General features: G+C 43.7%; 1 protein-coding gene across 1 annotated transcript in view; it reads right to left on the reverse strand.

The window, feature by feature from the left end:
- Window positions 1–17,555, reverse strand: part of LOC100554439 (IgGFc-binding protein) — a 76,246-nt gene that overhangs the window by 22,848 nt on the left and 35,843 nt on the right. Inside the window, exons 21-24 of the mRNA XM_016996022.2 lie at window positions 16,407–17,011; window positions 11,691–12,258; window positions 2,551–3,143; window positions 358–937 (exon numbers count right to left, since the gene is read on the reverse strand). Of these exons, the coding sequence (XP_016851511.2) occupies window positions 358–937; window positions 2,551–3,143; window positions 11,691–12,258; window positions 16,407–17,011 (2,346 nt within the window). The remainder of the gene's footprint in view (window positions 1–357; window positions 938–2,550; window positions 3,144–11,690; window positions 12,259–16,406; window positions 17,012–17,555) is intronic.

The following is a 17,555-nucleotide window of genomic DNA, read 5'->3' on the forward strand; positions in this document are numbered from 1 at the left end:
GAGTAAGAGAATTGGCAGTCTGCAAGGATGTTGCCCAGGGGACGCCTGGATGTTTTGACATTTTACCATTCTTGTGGGAGGCTTCTCTCATGTCTCTGCATGGAGCTGGAGCTGATAGAGGGAGCTCATTCACGCTCTCCCCAGGTGGGATTCGAACCTGGCAGCCTTCAGGTCAGCAACCCAACCTTCAAGTCACAAGGCTTTTATCCCCTAGGCCACTCAACACCCCTCTTCTTTATGAGTATATTTGTGTGGTATAAATTTTTAAAATCCTCCTTTAATTATATCTCACAGAAAAGGTGATACTACTGCCACTTCACTTCCCAATGTCCACCTACACCAGAATTGGTAACTTACGACAAAAGGATGGACTTCTCCAAGGCACAACAGAGACCTTGGCTTCTTGGCAGGCAGACATATAACTTTGGATGTTTTGGCACAAAACTTGACTGTCCCCATTGCTCAGGCACAAATCATAGATGCAATTATTGAAATACACGCTGGGGTCCACCTTGCTGTGGCAAGCTTTGAAGGGGCCATCAAGTGCAGTGAAGATCCCACAGTAATTGCGCTGCTTGAAAACATCTTTCTTCCTTTCATCACAGACTGGGCAGCTACTCCCAGAACATCCATGTGAGCAGGAGCTTTCTGCCTTGGGAATAAGAACCTTCCAAGCAGACCCAAATGCAGTTGCATTAGAGATCACAATTCCACTGGGGAGGAGGAATTCGTCATCCTTGAGCCCGTTGTAGTTCCCGCAAAGGCCTTGCACCTGGCCTCGGTAGGTGCCTGGGATGGTGACTGCCATGTGGTAGACTAAGTCGTATCCCACCATGAGGCCAAAGTCAGTTTCTATCAATACTTTAATACCATGCTGATAGACATTTAGCCTTCCTTCAGAAAGGGTCACAGGAAGTGGTTGGAGGACTTCATCCACCTTTGAGAAAGAAGAAAATTAACCTGTCATAGTAACGTCACTCATCCTATCTCTACTGCACCTATTGGCTCAGCTCCAGAAATTGAAATGACTGCACACATATATATTTCAGCGCCTGATCCCATTGAATACTCTAACATGCTTTTTATTGTTCGTTATGTTTTACTGGTTTATATAGCTGTTTTACATGCTTGTTTTAAATGCATTTATACTGTATTTTATGATAAACCAGGCTTCGTCTCCATGTGAGCCGCCCCGAGTCCCTTCAGGGAGATGGGGCGGGATACAAAAATAAAGTTATTATTATTATTGACACAACGACATTGTATGACATAGCAAACAAGATAGATATGCTGGATTTCATATCACAAAATCACAAGTCGAACACTTCCCAAGTGTCTAGGACTGTGTGATGTATTTTTAAAACTTTATTTATTTATTTATTTATTATTATTATTATTATTATTATTATTATTATTATTATTATTATTATTATTATTTTATTATGATACAGCAAACAAGATAGATATGCTGGATTTTGTATCACAAAATCACAAGTCGAACACTTCCCAAGTGTCTAGGACTGTGTGATGTATTTTCGGATGATGCGTGCAGATCCCAGTAGGGTGGCCTTTTGCAGTTGGCAGATCGTAATTTTGTCAATGTGTATTGTTTCCAAATGCCGGCTGAGATCTTTTGGGACAGTTCAATTGTTTGGGAAGTTCTATTATTATTATTATTATTATTATTATTATTATTATTATTATTACTATTATTATGTCATTTTGTGAAGAAGACATGTTTGGTGGCCAGAAAAGAAATAAGCAATATTATTTTAATTGAGTTTTGGCCCTTCACACTTTTAGTATAATTTTAAAATAAAATTCAAGTCATATTATAATTTTTATTTCAATCAGTTGTGATGCACCAAACTTATCTAAAACATACACTAAAAGAGGTGGAGGGAAATACTCAGTTTTGAGGAGAACAAATCAAATAAACTCAGCCACAATGCAATTTGGTGGCCTTTGAAAAAGCCCAAATGAGATAGCCATTCTTCCATTCATATATATATGTATGTGTGTGTATATATATATATATATATATATATACACACACACACATACAATATAATTTACAATAATATATAATAATTATAACATATTGTATATACATATAATATTCATAATATTATATTGTAATACGATATAATACTAATAATACAATATAATAATATTAATTATATATTATATTTTACATGTAATATTACTAATAATATTACAATATATTGATACAGTACAATATAGTAATTTATTACCAGTATTGTACTATGCTAATATAATATTGTATGTAAATTTAATTTGTAAGCCGCTCTGAGTCCCCTTCGGGGTGAGAAGGGCGGCATATAAATGTAGTAAATAAATAAATAAATTTGTGGTAGAATACTTATCAGCTGCTTGTACAAAACAAAGAGCTAAAGATGAGATTTTCCCAAAATAATTAGAGTTCAATGATAAGGAACTCTGCGAATATCATTCCAAAATATGAAGAGAGTTTAATGGCCTGCAGGCTAGTCACCTAAAATTGGCTGTTTCCTTGCAGTGCAGACTTACCTTCACTTGTCCTGGTTTGTTCTGTATTAATGTCACTGTAAGACCATACACCATGAGAGAGATTGCCTTGGTATCTGAGCTCTTCCCATCACCATAGACATCATTGTCCACACTGACTGTGAATGGAATCAGTCTCTCATTTTCTGTGCTACTTGTAGCCAAGGTGTACATACATGTGCCTTGGAAATTAAAGTACAGCCCATCAAAGGAAACATAGTGAGGCTTGCCAAAAACTGAGCAGGTAGCGCTGCCAATTGAGTGACATTTCTGAACACCATCAAGGAGTCTGCATTCTTCATCAGGACCACAAGAGACAGGTTCACACTTCACAGTCCCTCCAGGCTGGCATATGCAACGCTTCTGGCATGTCGGGTAGAACGTGTCTTCTGCCAAGTAATAGCGATCCTCATAGAGGCAGCCACATTGGGACATGGGGACACACTGGTCGCCACTCTGCACAAAGCCCTCATCACACACACAGCCTTCTTGGCATTTGGATGAACAAGGGACAGGGACATAGATGCTGCCACAGGTAGTCTGAGTGCAATCCTGAGCACAGAGTTCATAGTGGCTATTTGCAGCACAAGGCAGACCTGGTCGTTGGAAAGAACAAGAAAAATAAAAAGAGAGGGGAAGAATTAAGGCAAGATTCCATAATAATAATCTATATATATAAAAGAGTGATGGAATCCTGGCGACCGCCAAAACAACAAAACTAAACACCTGTCACGACCCAGGCTGCAGAGCACCAATAACCATACACAGAGGCCAGAATCTATCTAATATCTTTATTGTAGGAATATATAAAGTTAATAAAAACAAGTGTAGAAAATAGTCCAGAATTAGACCTTTCAGGAAAGGTCAGAATTAGTCCAAAAAAGCAATGTCCAATAAGAAATATTAAGGTCCAAAGTTGTAATCCAATAACCGAAACACTCACTTTGCCAAGCAAAGTGAGGGGAGATGACAAGGTCCTTTAGTCCATGAAACTTGAGCGAGGCTAGGAAATAACTTGATACTTGAAACAAGGCTTGAACGTGGAACAAGGTAACTAAGAACAAGAACAAGGTCCGTGGAATAACTTGATAAATCCGTGGAACAAGGCAAGGATTGATCCTGGGAAACAAGGCAAAGTCCGTAGATAAACAAAGGCTGGGAAGCAAGGCGAAGGCTGGATAGCAAGGCAAGGCTTGAGCAGGAGCGAGGCTTGAACCGGAGCGCGCTGTCCAGACACAACTCGCTCCGTAGGCTGATGAATTGACTCCGCGAAGTTACTACGCGGGTAAAACACCTAAATAGAGTCTAGCTTCCCGCCGAAGCAGTTCTCTGGGAATCAGAACCGAAAGCTAACTCTGAGACCAGATGTGAGACTCCCCAAAGATTCTCACGAGAAGCAGTCTTAATTGGCCACATTCTTAGCTGCAATCCTCGCACTCCTGCGCGAAGCTGAATCTAAACTTCTCTGTTGTTTACAAAACTCCCGGCGCAAGAATACGGGAGAAGTAGGCTCTGGGCTTGTTTGACATACTTCTGGGAGACAACTTTCTTGCAGGTGCAAGGTTCCCAGATCTGCCTGGGAAAGATCTGGCTGAGAGGAATCCAGTTCAGACTGGGAAGGTAAAAAACCCAAGTTTTCATCTTCATCAGGAATTACAATGTCCTGAGCAGGACTACAAGGCCCATGAGTCATCACACTATCCCCCTCCTCAAGGCCCCTCCCAAACTGGGGCCCTCTCCCCGAGGCGCGAGGTCGCGGCTTGGCGGGATAGGTCTGATGAAAGCGACGGGTTAGATCAGGAGCATGGACTGTGGAGGCGTCTTCCCAAGAGCGTTCTTCAGGGCCAAAACCCACCCAGTCAATGAGATATTGTAGGCGGCGGCGGTGAAAGCGAGAATCCAAAATGTCCTCAACCTCGAACTCCTCCTCCCCATTCATCAAAACAGGAGGGGGGGCCGGTTGGTCTGTATCAGGACGCACACCATCCGCCGGAAGGAGCAGGGAACGGTGAAACACTGGGTGAATGCGCATTGAACGCGGAAGTTGGAGTTTGAAAGTCACGGGGTTTAATTGCGCCACCACTGGATAGGGGCCAATGAAACGGGCATCTAACTTCCGGCAAGGGCGGTGGGAGGGCAGAAAGCGAGTGGACAGGAAAACCCGATCTCCTACCTTGATTTCGGGGCCCGGCTGGCGATGTTTGTCAGCGTGGCGTTTATAGTCCTCCTTGGCTTGGTCCAGTTGCTGGAGCAAAAGTTGTTGCACCGCTGTGAGTTCCTGCAGCCAATCCTCTGCTGCGGGAACCTCTGAAGTTTCAATGACAGGGGGAAAGAAACGTGGATGGAAGCCGTAGTTTGCAAAGAACGGCGTTTCTTTTGTAGAAGCTTGAACTCCATTGTTGTAGGCAAACTCAGACAGTGGTAACAGAGAAGCCCAATTGTCCTGTTGATAGTTTACATAACAGCGAAGATACTGCTCCAAAGTGGCATTGGTGCGCTCCGTTTGCCCATCTGTTTGGGGATGATGAGCTGAAGATAAGCGAGAGTCTATGCCCAATAGTTTTTGTAGTGCCTTCCAAAAACGAGAGGTGAATTGAGATCCACGGTCTGTGACTAAACTCTTGGGCAATCCATGTAGTCTGAAGACATGTTGAAGAAATAAATCCGCAGTTTCCTTGGCCGTGGGGAGGCCTTCGCAGGGAATGAAATGGGCTAACTTGGTGAATAGGTCCACCACCACTAAGATCGTGGTGAACCCACAGGAAGGTGGTAGGTCAGTGATGAAATCCGCGGAAATTATTTCCCATGGGCGAGATGGGGTAGGAAGGGGGTGTAAAAGCCCTGAGGGCTTCTCCCTTCGTATCTTGGAGCGCTGGCATACTGGGCAGGTGTTGACATATTTTTCCACATCCTTGCGGATCTTGGGCCACCAAAAATCCCTTAGGATCAGATGCATAGTTTTAAATAGTCCGAAGTGTCCTGCTGGTTTGCAGTCATGACACAGACGAAGCGCCTTTTCCCTGCCCGGTCCGGGTGGGATATAGACATGATTTCTATAGCAGAGCAGCCCATCTTTAAGCGAAAAGGGAAAATGCAGACCTTGGCGAAGTTGGTCCTGCGCCCAGGCATCTGCTTGCTGACTAGCCCTGATTTCTTGAGCACAGATGGGTCCTGGAGTAGGGGAAGTTGAACCAATGGGAATGGATTTGGTGTTCCCCACCGTGAGCGTGGCAAAGTTCTCAGGTTGTAGCAGTTGGGATTCAAAGGTCTCCTTGCGTCCTGCAGCGTATTCCGGTTTACGTGACAGGGCGTCTGCTTGCTTGGTTTGGGCTGGGGTCACATAATGGATCTGGAAGTTGAAACGTTCAAAGAATAAAGCCCAACGTTGCTGCCTCTGATTTAGTTTGCGGGCAGTTCTTAGATGTTCTAGATTACGATGATCAGTGTGGACTTCAATGGGAAATTTGGCCCCTTCTAGCCAATGTCTCCAAGTTTCAAAGGCTGCCTTTATGGCCAGTAGTTCTTTTTCCCAAATGGTGTAATTCCTCTCTGGTGTGGTTAGTTGACGAGAATAAAAGGCACAGGGGTGGAGGTGATCTCCCACCGGTTGTAAGAGTACAGCCCCAATTGCCACATCAGAGGCGTCCGCTTGCACCACAAAAGGGGTTCCAGGATTTGGGTGCTGTAGAATTGGCTGGGAGGTGAATAGTTTCTTTAGTTGCTGGAACCCTTTCTCTGCTTGATCAGTCCAGCGGAAAGGCTGCTTTCCACGGATGCAGCTAGTGATGGGGTCGGACCAGCGGGCAAAATCTGGAATGAACTTGCGGTAGTAGTTCGCGAACCCCAAGAAACGCTGCACCTCTTTCTTGTTAGTTGGCGCCCGCCATTCCAATACTGCTGAAACTTTGGCTGGATCCATGGAAAGCCCTAGAGGCGAGATGCGGTAACCAAGGAAATCTACCTCTTGTAGATCAAAAGCGCATTTTTCCAGCTTGGCATAAAGTCCATGATCCCGCAATCGTTGTAACACCATTTTGACGTGGTTCTCATGTTCTGATTGTGATCTGGAAAACACCAAAAAATCGTCCAGGTAGATTATCAAGAACCTGTCTAGATAGTCCTGAAAAATGTCATTGACAAAATGCTGGAACGTTGCGGGGGCTCCGCATAAACCGAAATTCATAACTCGGGACTCAAATAATCCGAATTTGGTCTGGAAGGCGGTCTTCCACTCGTCCCCTTCCCTGATGCGAACTAAGTTGTAAGCCCCCCGAAGATCCAGCTTGGTGTAAACCTTGGCTCCTCGAAGCCGATCCAGTAGATCCGAGATTAAAGGCAGGGGATAGCTGTTCCGCTTGGTGATATTGTTCAATGCTCTGTAGTCCACCACCAAGCGTAGTTCCCCTGACTTCTTCTTCACAAACATCACTGGGGAGGCGGCTGGGGATTGAGAGGGTCTGATGAATCCCTTGCGAAGGTTTGTCTCTAGGAATTCCCTGAGAGCTTCTTGCTCTGGTTCAGTCAGGGAGTAGAGATGCCCTCGCGGGATCGGGGCCCCCTCCACCAAGTCAATGGCACAGTCATAAGGTCTATGTGGGGGTAATTTTTCGGCTTCTTTCTCATTGAATACATCCCAATACTCGGAGTACTTCTTTGGCAAGGTGATGATGGGCTCGGTGTCTGTGGCATGGCATACCTTGGCTACGAGGCAATGGTTTTGGCAGTACGGTGAAGCAAACTGCAGTTCTCTGTTGGACCAGGAGATGTTAGGGTCGTGGAGAGTCAGCCATGGAATTCCCAAAATCACAGGGAAATGGGGAACCTCGGTAACAAAGAAGGAAATCTCTTCCATATGTTCCCTTATCCACATCCTGGTGGGTTCCGACCACTGACTTACGGGGCCCGTCTTGAGGGGACGGCCGTCTATGGCTTGCACCACACGGGCATTCTTGAAATCATGATATTGTAATCCCAGAGAGTCGGCATACTCTCTATCGATGAAATTGTTGGTAGCTCCAGAGTCTATCATGGCGTGGATCATGACGGGTCCCCTTTTTGCTGACCATAATGTGACCACGAGAAGGAACAGGACCCCGGTTGGCGGCTCTTGGATGGATTTTTTGACCGGGTTGGCGAGCCCCTCTACACCCGGTCGTTGGCTTCCCCCGCCGGCTGTGTGCCAGTCGGCTCAGACGCCTTCGTCTCCGTGGAGGACGCCGCCGCAAGACGGGCGGCAGGCTTCCCTTTGGCTGGGCACTCTCTGGCGAAGTGGCCCCCGTTCCCGCAGTACCAGCAGAGGTTTAAGCGTTGACGACGGGCCTTCTCGGCGGCATCTAGTCTGGGACGCACATTGCCCAACTGCATCGGCACCTCCTCGCCTCCTCTGGGGTATGGGGTTGGCGGTGGGGGTCTCCACACCGGACGTGGCTGAACGCTGGCGGGAGCGGGGGGTTTTGCCCCGGCTCTACTGCCCTGGCCTCGAACCCACTGTTTCCTGTTGGCAATCATGACTTCAGCCCGTAAACATTGATCAATGAGTGCCTCGAGGGTCTGGGGAGGATCCACCTTGGAGATTTCTTCCAGCATTTCAATGTTGAGACCCTCCCGGAATTGTCCCCTGAGGGCTACATCGTTCCAGCCGGTGTTGTGGGCCAGCACTCGGAACTCGGCTATATACTGAGACATAGGTCTGTCTCCTTGGAAAAGGCGACGGAGTTTGTGACCGGCTGCCTCCAAATTGTCCTCGATTCCCCAAGTCTCCTTGAGGTGGTCCAAGAAGTGTTGCGCTGATCTTAGGTGTGGAGAGGCTTGGTCGAACAGTGCCGTCGCCCAGCTGGCCGCTGGCCCGTCTAGAAGACTGTAAACCCATGCCACTTTGATGTCTTCTTGGGGAAACTCGGCAGCACGGGCCTCCAGATAAGCTTGACATTGGCGACGGAAGACATGAACCTTAGAAGCTTCTCCAGTAAACTTGGTTGGCAACGCCATGGCCGGAAGACGAACTCCGCGTTCCTTCAAACCCCTTATTTCTCCATCCTGTGCATTGAGCTTATCACGGATTCGGTCCACCTCTTCCTTGTCGATGGTGTAGGTAATCGGCTGGCCGCTCGGCCCAGGTACGGTTCCGGTAGACATTCTGACCGAGGTTAATTGGTGCTTAGGGTGGCGGAGTCAAACTGTCACGACCCAGGCTGCAGAGCACCAATAACCATACACAGAGGCCAGAATCTATCTAATATCTTTATTGTAGGAATATATAAAGTTAATAAAAACAAGTGTAGAAAATAGTCCAGAATTAGACCTTTCAGGAAAGGTCAGAATTAGTCCAAAAAAGCAATGTCCAATAAGAAATATTAAGGTCCAAAGTTGTAATCCAATAACCGAAACACTCACTTTGCCAAGCAAAGTGAGGGGAGATGACAAGGTCCTTTAGTCCATGAAACTTGAGCGAGGCTAGGAAATAACTTGATACTTGAAACAAGGCTTGAACGTGGAACAAGGTAACTAAGAACAAGAACAAGGTCCGTGGAATAACTTGATAAATCCGTGGAACAAGGCAAGGATTGATCCTGGGAAACAAGGCAAAGTCCGTAGATAAACAAAGGCTGGGAAGCAAGGCGAAGGCTGGATAGCAAGGCAAGGCTTGAGCAGGAGCGAGGCTTGAACCGGAGCGCGCTGTCCAGACACAACTCGCTCCGTAGGCTGACGAATTGACTCCGCGAAGTTACTACGCGGGTAAAACACCTAAATAGAGTCTAGCTTCCCGCCGAAGCAGTTCTCTGGGAATCAGAACCGAAAGCTAACTCTGAGACCAGATGTGAGACTCCCCAAAGATTCTCACGAGAAGCAGTCTTAATTGGCCACATTCTTAGCTGCAATCCTCGCACTCCTGCGCGAAGCTGAATCTAAACTTCTCTGTTGTTTACAAAACTCCCGGCGCAAGAATACGGGAGAAGTAGGCTCTGGGCTTGTTTGACATACTTCTGGGAGACAACTTTCTTGCAGGTGCAAGGTTCCCAGATCTGCCTGGGAAAGATCTGGCTGAGAGGAATCCAGTTCAGACTGGGAAGGTAAAAAACCCAAGTTTTCATCTTCATCAGGAATTACAATGTCCTGAGCAGGACTACAAGGCCCATGAGTCATCACAACACCCCACAACCTCGAAAATTGACAACACAACCCATCATCCATGCCTCTAGGTTGATACAACAAAAAGAAAAGAAAAATAAAGTCCTAATTAGAGGGAGAGGAATAATTGCTTTTATCCAATTGCTGCCAGTTAGAAGGCTAAGCTCCGCCCACTTGGTCTCCTAGCAACCCACTCACCCAGGGGACAGGCAGAGTTAGGCCTCACTTAGGCCTCTTCCACACTGCCTATAAAATACAGATTATCAGATTTTAACTGGATTAGATGGCAGTGTAGACTCAAGGGCCTTCCACACAGCTATATAAACCATATAATCTTATATTATCTGCTTTAACTGGATTATCTGGACTCCACACCTTTACCCTTTACCTTAACTACCACCAATTCCTCAATACTTTATTTCCCATACCACCATACTTCACCACAGCAACGCGTGGCCGGGCACAGCTAGTGGTTATATAAGAATGGTATGGACTAATCTGGAGGAAACTTTCAGGTGGAAAATATTCTTTAATGTACTGCTCACATTTGAGTCCATGCTCAATGAAATGTACCGTATATACTCAAGTATAAGCCGACCCGAACATAAGCTGGGGCACCTAATTTTAACCACAAAAAAACTGGGAAAACATTGACTCCAGTTTAAGCTGAGAATGGTAAATTTCAGAAATAAAAATAGATACCAATAAAATTACATTAATTGAGGCATCAGTAGGTTAAATGTTTTTGAATATTTACATAAAGCTCTCATTTAAGATAAGACTATCCAACTCTGATCAAATCATTATTCTCATCTTCTTCAATGTAAATGTAAAATAATACAATAATAATAATAATAATAATAATAATAATAATAATAATAATAATAATAATAAATACAGGAAAATAGGTAACTGCATAGGTAACTAGAAATAAAAATAGAAATAAGCAAAGCAGAGATAGAATTCATGCAGTTTTCCAGTTGCTGTTTGACTGCAATTCTGTGCAGCCCTAAAAGCACAGGCTTTATGGGAACTGCAGATATGGGAGCAACATCTGGAAGGCTGCATAACTCCATCCCCCTTTTTATGGTCACCAGGCATAAACATGCCTTTTCTGAGCAGCTCATTGACTTTATAAACTAGCCCAATAGAGATTTTCTCTTTGGGGGAGAGGTTGAGCTTTGATGCATGAATAATGATAAGGTAAAGGTTTCCCCTGACATTAAGTCCAGTCGTGTCTGACTCTGTGGGTTGGTGCTCACCTCCATTTCTAAGCCAAAGAGCCGGCATTGTCCGTAGACACCTCCAAAGTCATGTGGCCGGCATGACTGCATGGAGTGCCATTACCTTCCCGCCACAGTGGTACCTATTGATCTATTCATATTTGCATGTTTTCGAACTACTAGGTTGGCAGAATCTGGGGCTAACAGCCGGCGCTCATTCCGCTCCCCAGATTCGAATCTGCAACCTTTTGGTCTGCAAGTTCAGCAGCTCAGCGCTTTAACACACTGCGCCACCAGAGGCCCTATAAATAATGATATGATACTGCAATATCTCTCTTTTAAAAATCAAACACCATGATTCCTTAGCTTAGAAAAACACATTATCTATATATATAAAAGAGTGATGGCATCACGGCAGCGGACAAAACAACAAAAGTAAACACCCCACAACCTCGAAAATTGACATCACAACTCCTCATCCATTCCTCTAGGTTGATACAACAAAAAAAGAAAAAAGAAAAATAAAGTCCTAATTAGAGGGAGAGGAATAATTGTTTTTATCCAATTGCTGCCAGTTAGAAGGCTAAGCTCCGCTCACTTGGTCTCCTAGCAACCCACTCAGCCCAGGGGACCCTTTACCTTAACTACCACCAATTCCTCAATACTTTATTTCCCATACCACCATACTTCACCACAGCAACGCATGGCCGGGCACAGCTAGTGCTGTATAAAACACATCATGCCTATGCTCTTTTGCAACCAGAAAAATCTATTCAGAACAGTTGTACTCACTGCAGAAGGTATCAGATCTCCAAGCTCCAAGGGTTGCTCCAGCTGTCTGACAGGCTGCTGCATAGTTCCTGATGGCCTGGCAGATAACAGCTTGCTGGCCTTTGAAGATGCAGGAATCATACACACAATCTTCAAAGTATCCGTCTGGATTAATTCTGGCATGACACGCTTGGAAGGGGCCTCTCTTGGATAGGATGAGTCCACAGTCCTTTCCAAGACGCCGCTGACGGCTCCTAAGGGATGACAGACCAGGGCATTCTTCTTTCACCACCTCTGTGCAGCCTGGTGTCCCCTGAACTATCCAACTCTGACCAAAGATAGATGGACTCAGAGACACTTTCCCATCCGGCATGGTCATCTCATCCAGTTTGTTGTCATTGAAGTTCCCACAGAGACCACAAAGGGCACCAGTATAAGTACTAGGCAGAGTTACGGTGACCCAGTTTTGCCTGTCGAAGGTGACAGTCAGGTGGAAGTCAGTCTGGACCACTGTCTCTTGTCCTCTTCTATAGAGGAGGATCTTCTTGTTCCGAGTTTGGTAAGGCAGGTTGGTTAAAAAGCCATTCACCTAGGACCATTAAAAAAAGGAGATAATAATTTCAGGTGCGCCTTTCTAATGTAAAATTTAATGTGCATTTAAGTAAATCAGATCTAATTTGCCAAATAGTCACTGTTGAATGTTTTTAGGTTGAATGTTTTTATGTTGAATGTTTTTATGATGAATGTTTTTTATATTGTGGAATGATATTTTAAATTGTAAGTCGCTCAGAGCACTCTGGTGGAGAGCGACTAATAAAAAAATAAAGTGAAGTGAAGTGAAAATGGGATTCAAATAAAAATAAAATTACATCAGCAGAAGGATTTCTGGTTTTTTTTAAATCTCCTCTTGCAGATATGGAGCATTTAATGAATAGTCTTCACATCTCTTTGTAAGAAGTTTTTGCTTTTTATTTATTTAAATAATAATAATAATAATAATAAATAATTTTTAGCACTGATATCAACACGGAGTTTGGTTTGGACAAATGTTCGACGGTGGCATTGAAGAAGGGAAAAATCATTGAAAGTGAGGGCATAAATATGCCCAATGGCCAAACAATAAAGTGTCACCAGCCAGAGGCCTATAAATATCTGGGCATACTATAGCTGGACAACATCAAGTAGGAACATGTGAAAACTGTGGTCAGCAAAGAATACACACAAAGGGTCAGAAAAATTCTCAAAAGCAAGCTCAATGGAGGCAACACCATCAAGGCCATAAACACCTGGGCCATACCTGTCATAAGATATACTGCTGGCATTATAAATTGGACACAGGTGGAACTGGACAATTTGGACAGAAAAACAAGAAAACTCATGACCATTCATCATTCCCTGCACCCTCGCAGTGATGTTGACCGGCTATATCTGCCTAGAAGATCAGGGGGCAGAGGACTCTTACAAGTAAATCAAGCAGTCAAAGAAGAAGAACATGCCCTGGCAGAATATGTCAAGCAAAGTGAAGAACCTGCTTTGATTGAAGTCAAAAATCAGAAACTCCTCAAAACACAGCAGACAAAATACCAGTACAAGAAAACCGCACTACAAACTAGAGCTGACAGCTGGCACAACAAAACACTGCATGGAAAGTTCCTTGACAAAATTGAAGGAAAAGCTGATAAGGAGAAGACCTGGCTCTGGCTCACGAACGGGACCCTGAAGAAGGAGACAGAAGGCCTGATCCTTGCAGCCCAGGAGCAAGCCATCAGAACAAAAGCAATTAAGGCCAAGATTGAAAAATCAGCTGATGACCCAAAATGCAGACTGTGCAAGGAAGCTGATGAAACCATTGATCATATCCTCAGCTGCTGTAAGAAAATTGCACAGACAGACTACAAACAGAGGCACAACTATGTGGCCCAAATGATTCATTGGAACTTATGCCTCAAGTACCACCTCCCAGAAGTAAAGAACTGGTGGGATCACAAACCTGCAAAAGTATTGGAGAATGAGCACGCAAAGATACTGTGGGACTTCCGAATCCAGACTGACAAAGTTCTGGAACACAACACACCAGACATCACAGTTGTGGAAAAGAACAAGGTTTGGATCATTGATGTTGCCATCCCAGGTAACAGTCGCATAGATGAAAAACAACAGGAAAAACTCAGCCGCTATCAGGACCTCAAGATTGAACTTCAAAGACTCTGGCAGAAACCAGTGCAGGTGGTCCCGGTGGTGATGGGCACACTGGGTGCCGTGCCAAAAGATCTCAGCCGGCATTTGGAAACAATAGACATTGACAAAATCACCATCTGGCAACTGCAAAAGGCCACCCTACTGGGATCTGCATGCATCATCAGAAAATACATCACACAGTCCTAGACACTTGGGAAGTGTTCGACTTGTGGTTTTGCGAAACGAAATCCAGCATATCTATCTTGTTTGCTGTGCCATACAACGTTGTTGTGTTGATAATAATAAATAATAATAATAATAAGGGGACTCAGAGCGGCTTACATGAGTGGCATTATTGCATGCCCGAGCAACAACAACAGTTAAAAGCAATTAATAATAAGTTAATAATAATTTTTTTAACTGATTTATATTGCACTGTATAATTTTAATATATGCGTTTTATTGTAAGCCGCCCTGAGTCCCCTGTTGGGTGAGAAGGGCGGGATATAAATATTGTAATAAATAAATAAATAAATAAATAAATAAATAAAACAATTTGAAACAATGTGTTGTCAAAGGCTTTCATGGCCGGGATCATAGGGTTGTTGTATGTTTTCTGGGCTGTATGACCATGTTCTAGAAGTATTCTCTCTTGACGTTTCACCCACATCTATGGCAGGTATATACCTCACAACCTCTGAGGATGCCTGCCATAGATGTGGGCGAAACGTCAGGAGAGATTACTTCTGGAACATGGTCATACAGCCCGGAAAACATACAACAACCCAATTTAAAACAACATGTGTAAACATAGGGTGACTATTGGTTTATGGGCAGCTGAAGTGCAAAAAGAGCCTAGCCTTTCTAGCTTTATTTCCAAACTTTCTGGAACCATCAAGTGAATATTTTACATGACAATATTTTTCTCTGTCTCTGCTTTCAGCCAAAATCCATGCTAATTCATATATGGTTAGCAAGAATCATAAATTCTGGATTTGTGGAGTCTGCAGATCAAAATTAATAATAAATATTTAAATATTTAAAAATAAAAAATATAGTATTACAAATCTTTTTAAAGTGTGGGAATCTCCCTGCTCAGTGGCCTTTTGAGAGGCAGAAGTTGTTCTATGGTGCTTCGCTGAAGGAGAAGAAGATGCTGAGAGTTAAAAGGAGAGAGAATGAAATGAAGGAAGGAAAGGAGGAATTGGTCCTCAAGTAGGGACTGAGGCTAGAGCTCATGGATGTGGGGAGGTTCTTTTTGGGATGCATGTGCATGTGGAAGCATTGAAAGGATTCCTGGATAAAAATATATGGAGTTCCCTTGGGCATCCAAGGCTTTGATATCCATAGGGAGTCCTGGAATCAATTCCTCATGAATATAGAAAGCTATATAGGAGCCCCGGTGGCAAACTGTGCTAAAGCACTGAGCTGCTGAACTTGCAGACCGAAAGGTCCCAGGTTCAAATCCCGGGAGCGGCTTGAGCGCCCGCTGTTAGCTGCAGCTCCTGCCAACCCAGCAGTTCGAAAACATACCAATGTGAGTAGATCAATAGGTACTGCTCCGGCGGGAAGGTAATGGCATTCCATGCAGTCATGCCAGCCACATGACCTTGGAGGTGTCTATGGACAACGCCGGCTCTTCAGCTTAGAAATTAGAGATTTCTTAGAGATTAGCACCAACCCTCAGAATCAAACACGACTGGACTTAACATCAGGGGAAACCTTTACCTTTATAGAAAGTTAACTGCTTTAAGTAATCTTGGGAAGTGATGCCACACAGACACAGAATGAAGAAATGAAGAGAAAAATTGTGCTGCAAAATAATCTGCCATAAACAGATGGAGAAAACAAGTAGAGAAACAAATTACAGTAGAGTCTCACTTATCCAACATAAACGGGCCAGCAGAACATTGGATAAGCGAATATGTTGGATAATAAGGAGGGATTAAGGAAAAGCCTATTAAACATCAAATTGGTTTATGATTTTACAAATTAAGTACCAAAACATCATGTTATACAACAAATTTGACAGAGAACGTAGTTCAATACGCAGTAATGCTATGTAGTAATTACACTTATCCAACACTCGCTTATCCAACATTCTGGATTATCCAACGCATTTTTGGAGTCAATGTTTTCAATATATCGTGATATTTTGGTGCTAAATTCATAAATACAGTAATTACTACATAGCATTACTACGTATTGAACTACTTTTTCTGTCAAATTTGTTGTCTACCATGATGTTTTGGTGCTTCATTTGTAAAATCATACCTAATTTGATGTTTAATAGGCTTTTCCTTAATGCCTCCTTACTATCTAACGTATTCGCTTATCCAACATTCTGCCGGCCCGTTTATGTTGGATAAGTGAGACTCTACTGTACTGTATTTACGAATTTAGTACCAAAATATCACAATGTATTGAAAACATTGACTACAAAAATGCGTTGGATAATCCAGAACGTTGGATAAGTGAGTGTTGGATAAGTCAGACTCTACTGTATGTGAATTAGTGAGAAATTAAATCTACCATAAAAAAGGAAATATATAAACTCACCATGACTTTTCCAGGGTGTTCTCTACTAATCACAATCACTGTTCCTTCCACCCTGATCTCCACCACTTTGGGGAAGACTGCAGAGGAGCTGATTGGATGGTCATTTTGGACACGGACCTGGAAGTCCACCAAATCTTCTCTCTTCTCACAGAGCCCTGTCAACTGATACACACAAGTGCCTTGGAAGTCAAACTTCTGACCATCAAAGCTACTATAATGAGTGCCCCTGGAAGCAGAGCAGGTGGCATAACTGGTGGGATAGCACTTCTGGATGCCACCCTCCACCCTGCACTGCTCTCCGCTCCTGCAGCCCGTCTTCCGGCAGATCACACGCTTGGTCTCTGGGTCACAGGAGCAGCGTCTTGTGCAGCTGCCATCTCCCCAGAATTGCTCTCCTGGAGAGAAGAGCTTTCCCTCAAAGAGGCAGCCACAGTCACCCTTGGGAATGCATTTCCCAGCATCCCACACAAAGCCTTCGTTGCACTGGCAGGTCTCAATGCAAGGCAAGGAGGCACAGCTGCTGGGAAGAGCTTCATTGTTGCAGGTAATGGGACAGGCAGGTCCACAGGCCTTGTATTGGCTGTTTGCAGGGCAGACTAAGGAGGCTGTGGAAGGAAGAAAACATGAGTTAAAAACAAAAAGATCTAATAGTGACAAAGCTACAAAATTAAAAAGCTGTTGCTTTAATCCAGGGGTCCTCAAACTTTTTAAGTGGAGGGCCAGCTCATGGTCCCTCAGATTGTTGAGGGGCCAAATTATCATTTGAAAAGAAATGAACAAATTTTACACTGCACATGTCTTATTTGTAGTGCGAATACCCCCCAACAATTATTTATTTGTTTGCTTACTACATTTATACCCCACCCTCTCTCACCCCGAAGAGCGGCTTACAAGTTGTATGTACATACAATATATTATATTATTAGCATATCACAATATTAGCATTATATATTACTATATTGTACTATACCACACCACTACACTGTAATATTATTGGTAATATTACATTTAATATATAATATATAATTAATATTATTATATTATACAATATTATTATATTGTCTTATTATTATTATCAGCCGCCCTGAAGTCCCCTATTGGGTGAGAAGGGCGGGGGTAAAAATACTGTAATAAATAAATAAGTATTAT

Source organism: Anolis carolinensis, unplaced genomic scaffold (assembly GCF_035594765.1).
Source record: "Anolis carolinensis isolate JA03-04 unplaced genomic scaffold, rAnoCar3.1.pri scaffold_10, whole genome shotgun sequence".
NCBI classification, from domain to species: domain Eukaryota; kingdom Metazoa; phylum Chordata; class Lepidosauria; order Squamata; family Dactyloidae; genus Anolis; species Anolis carolinensis.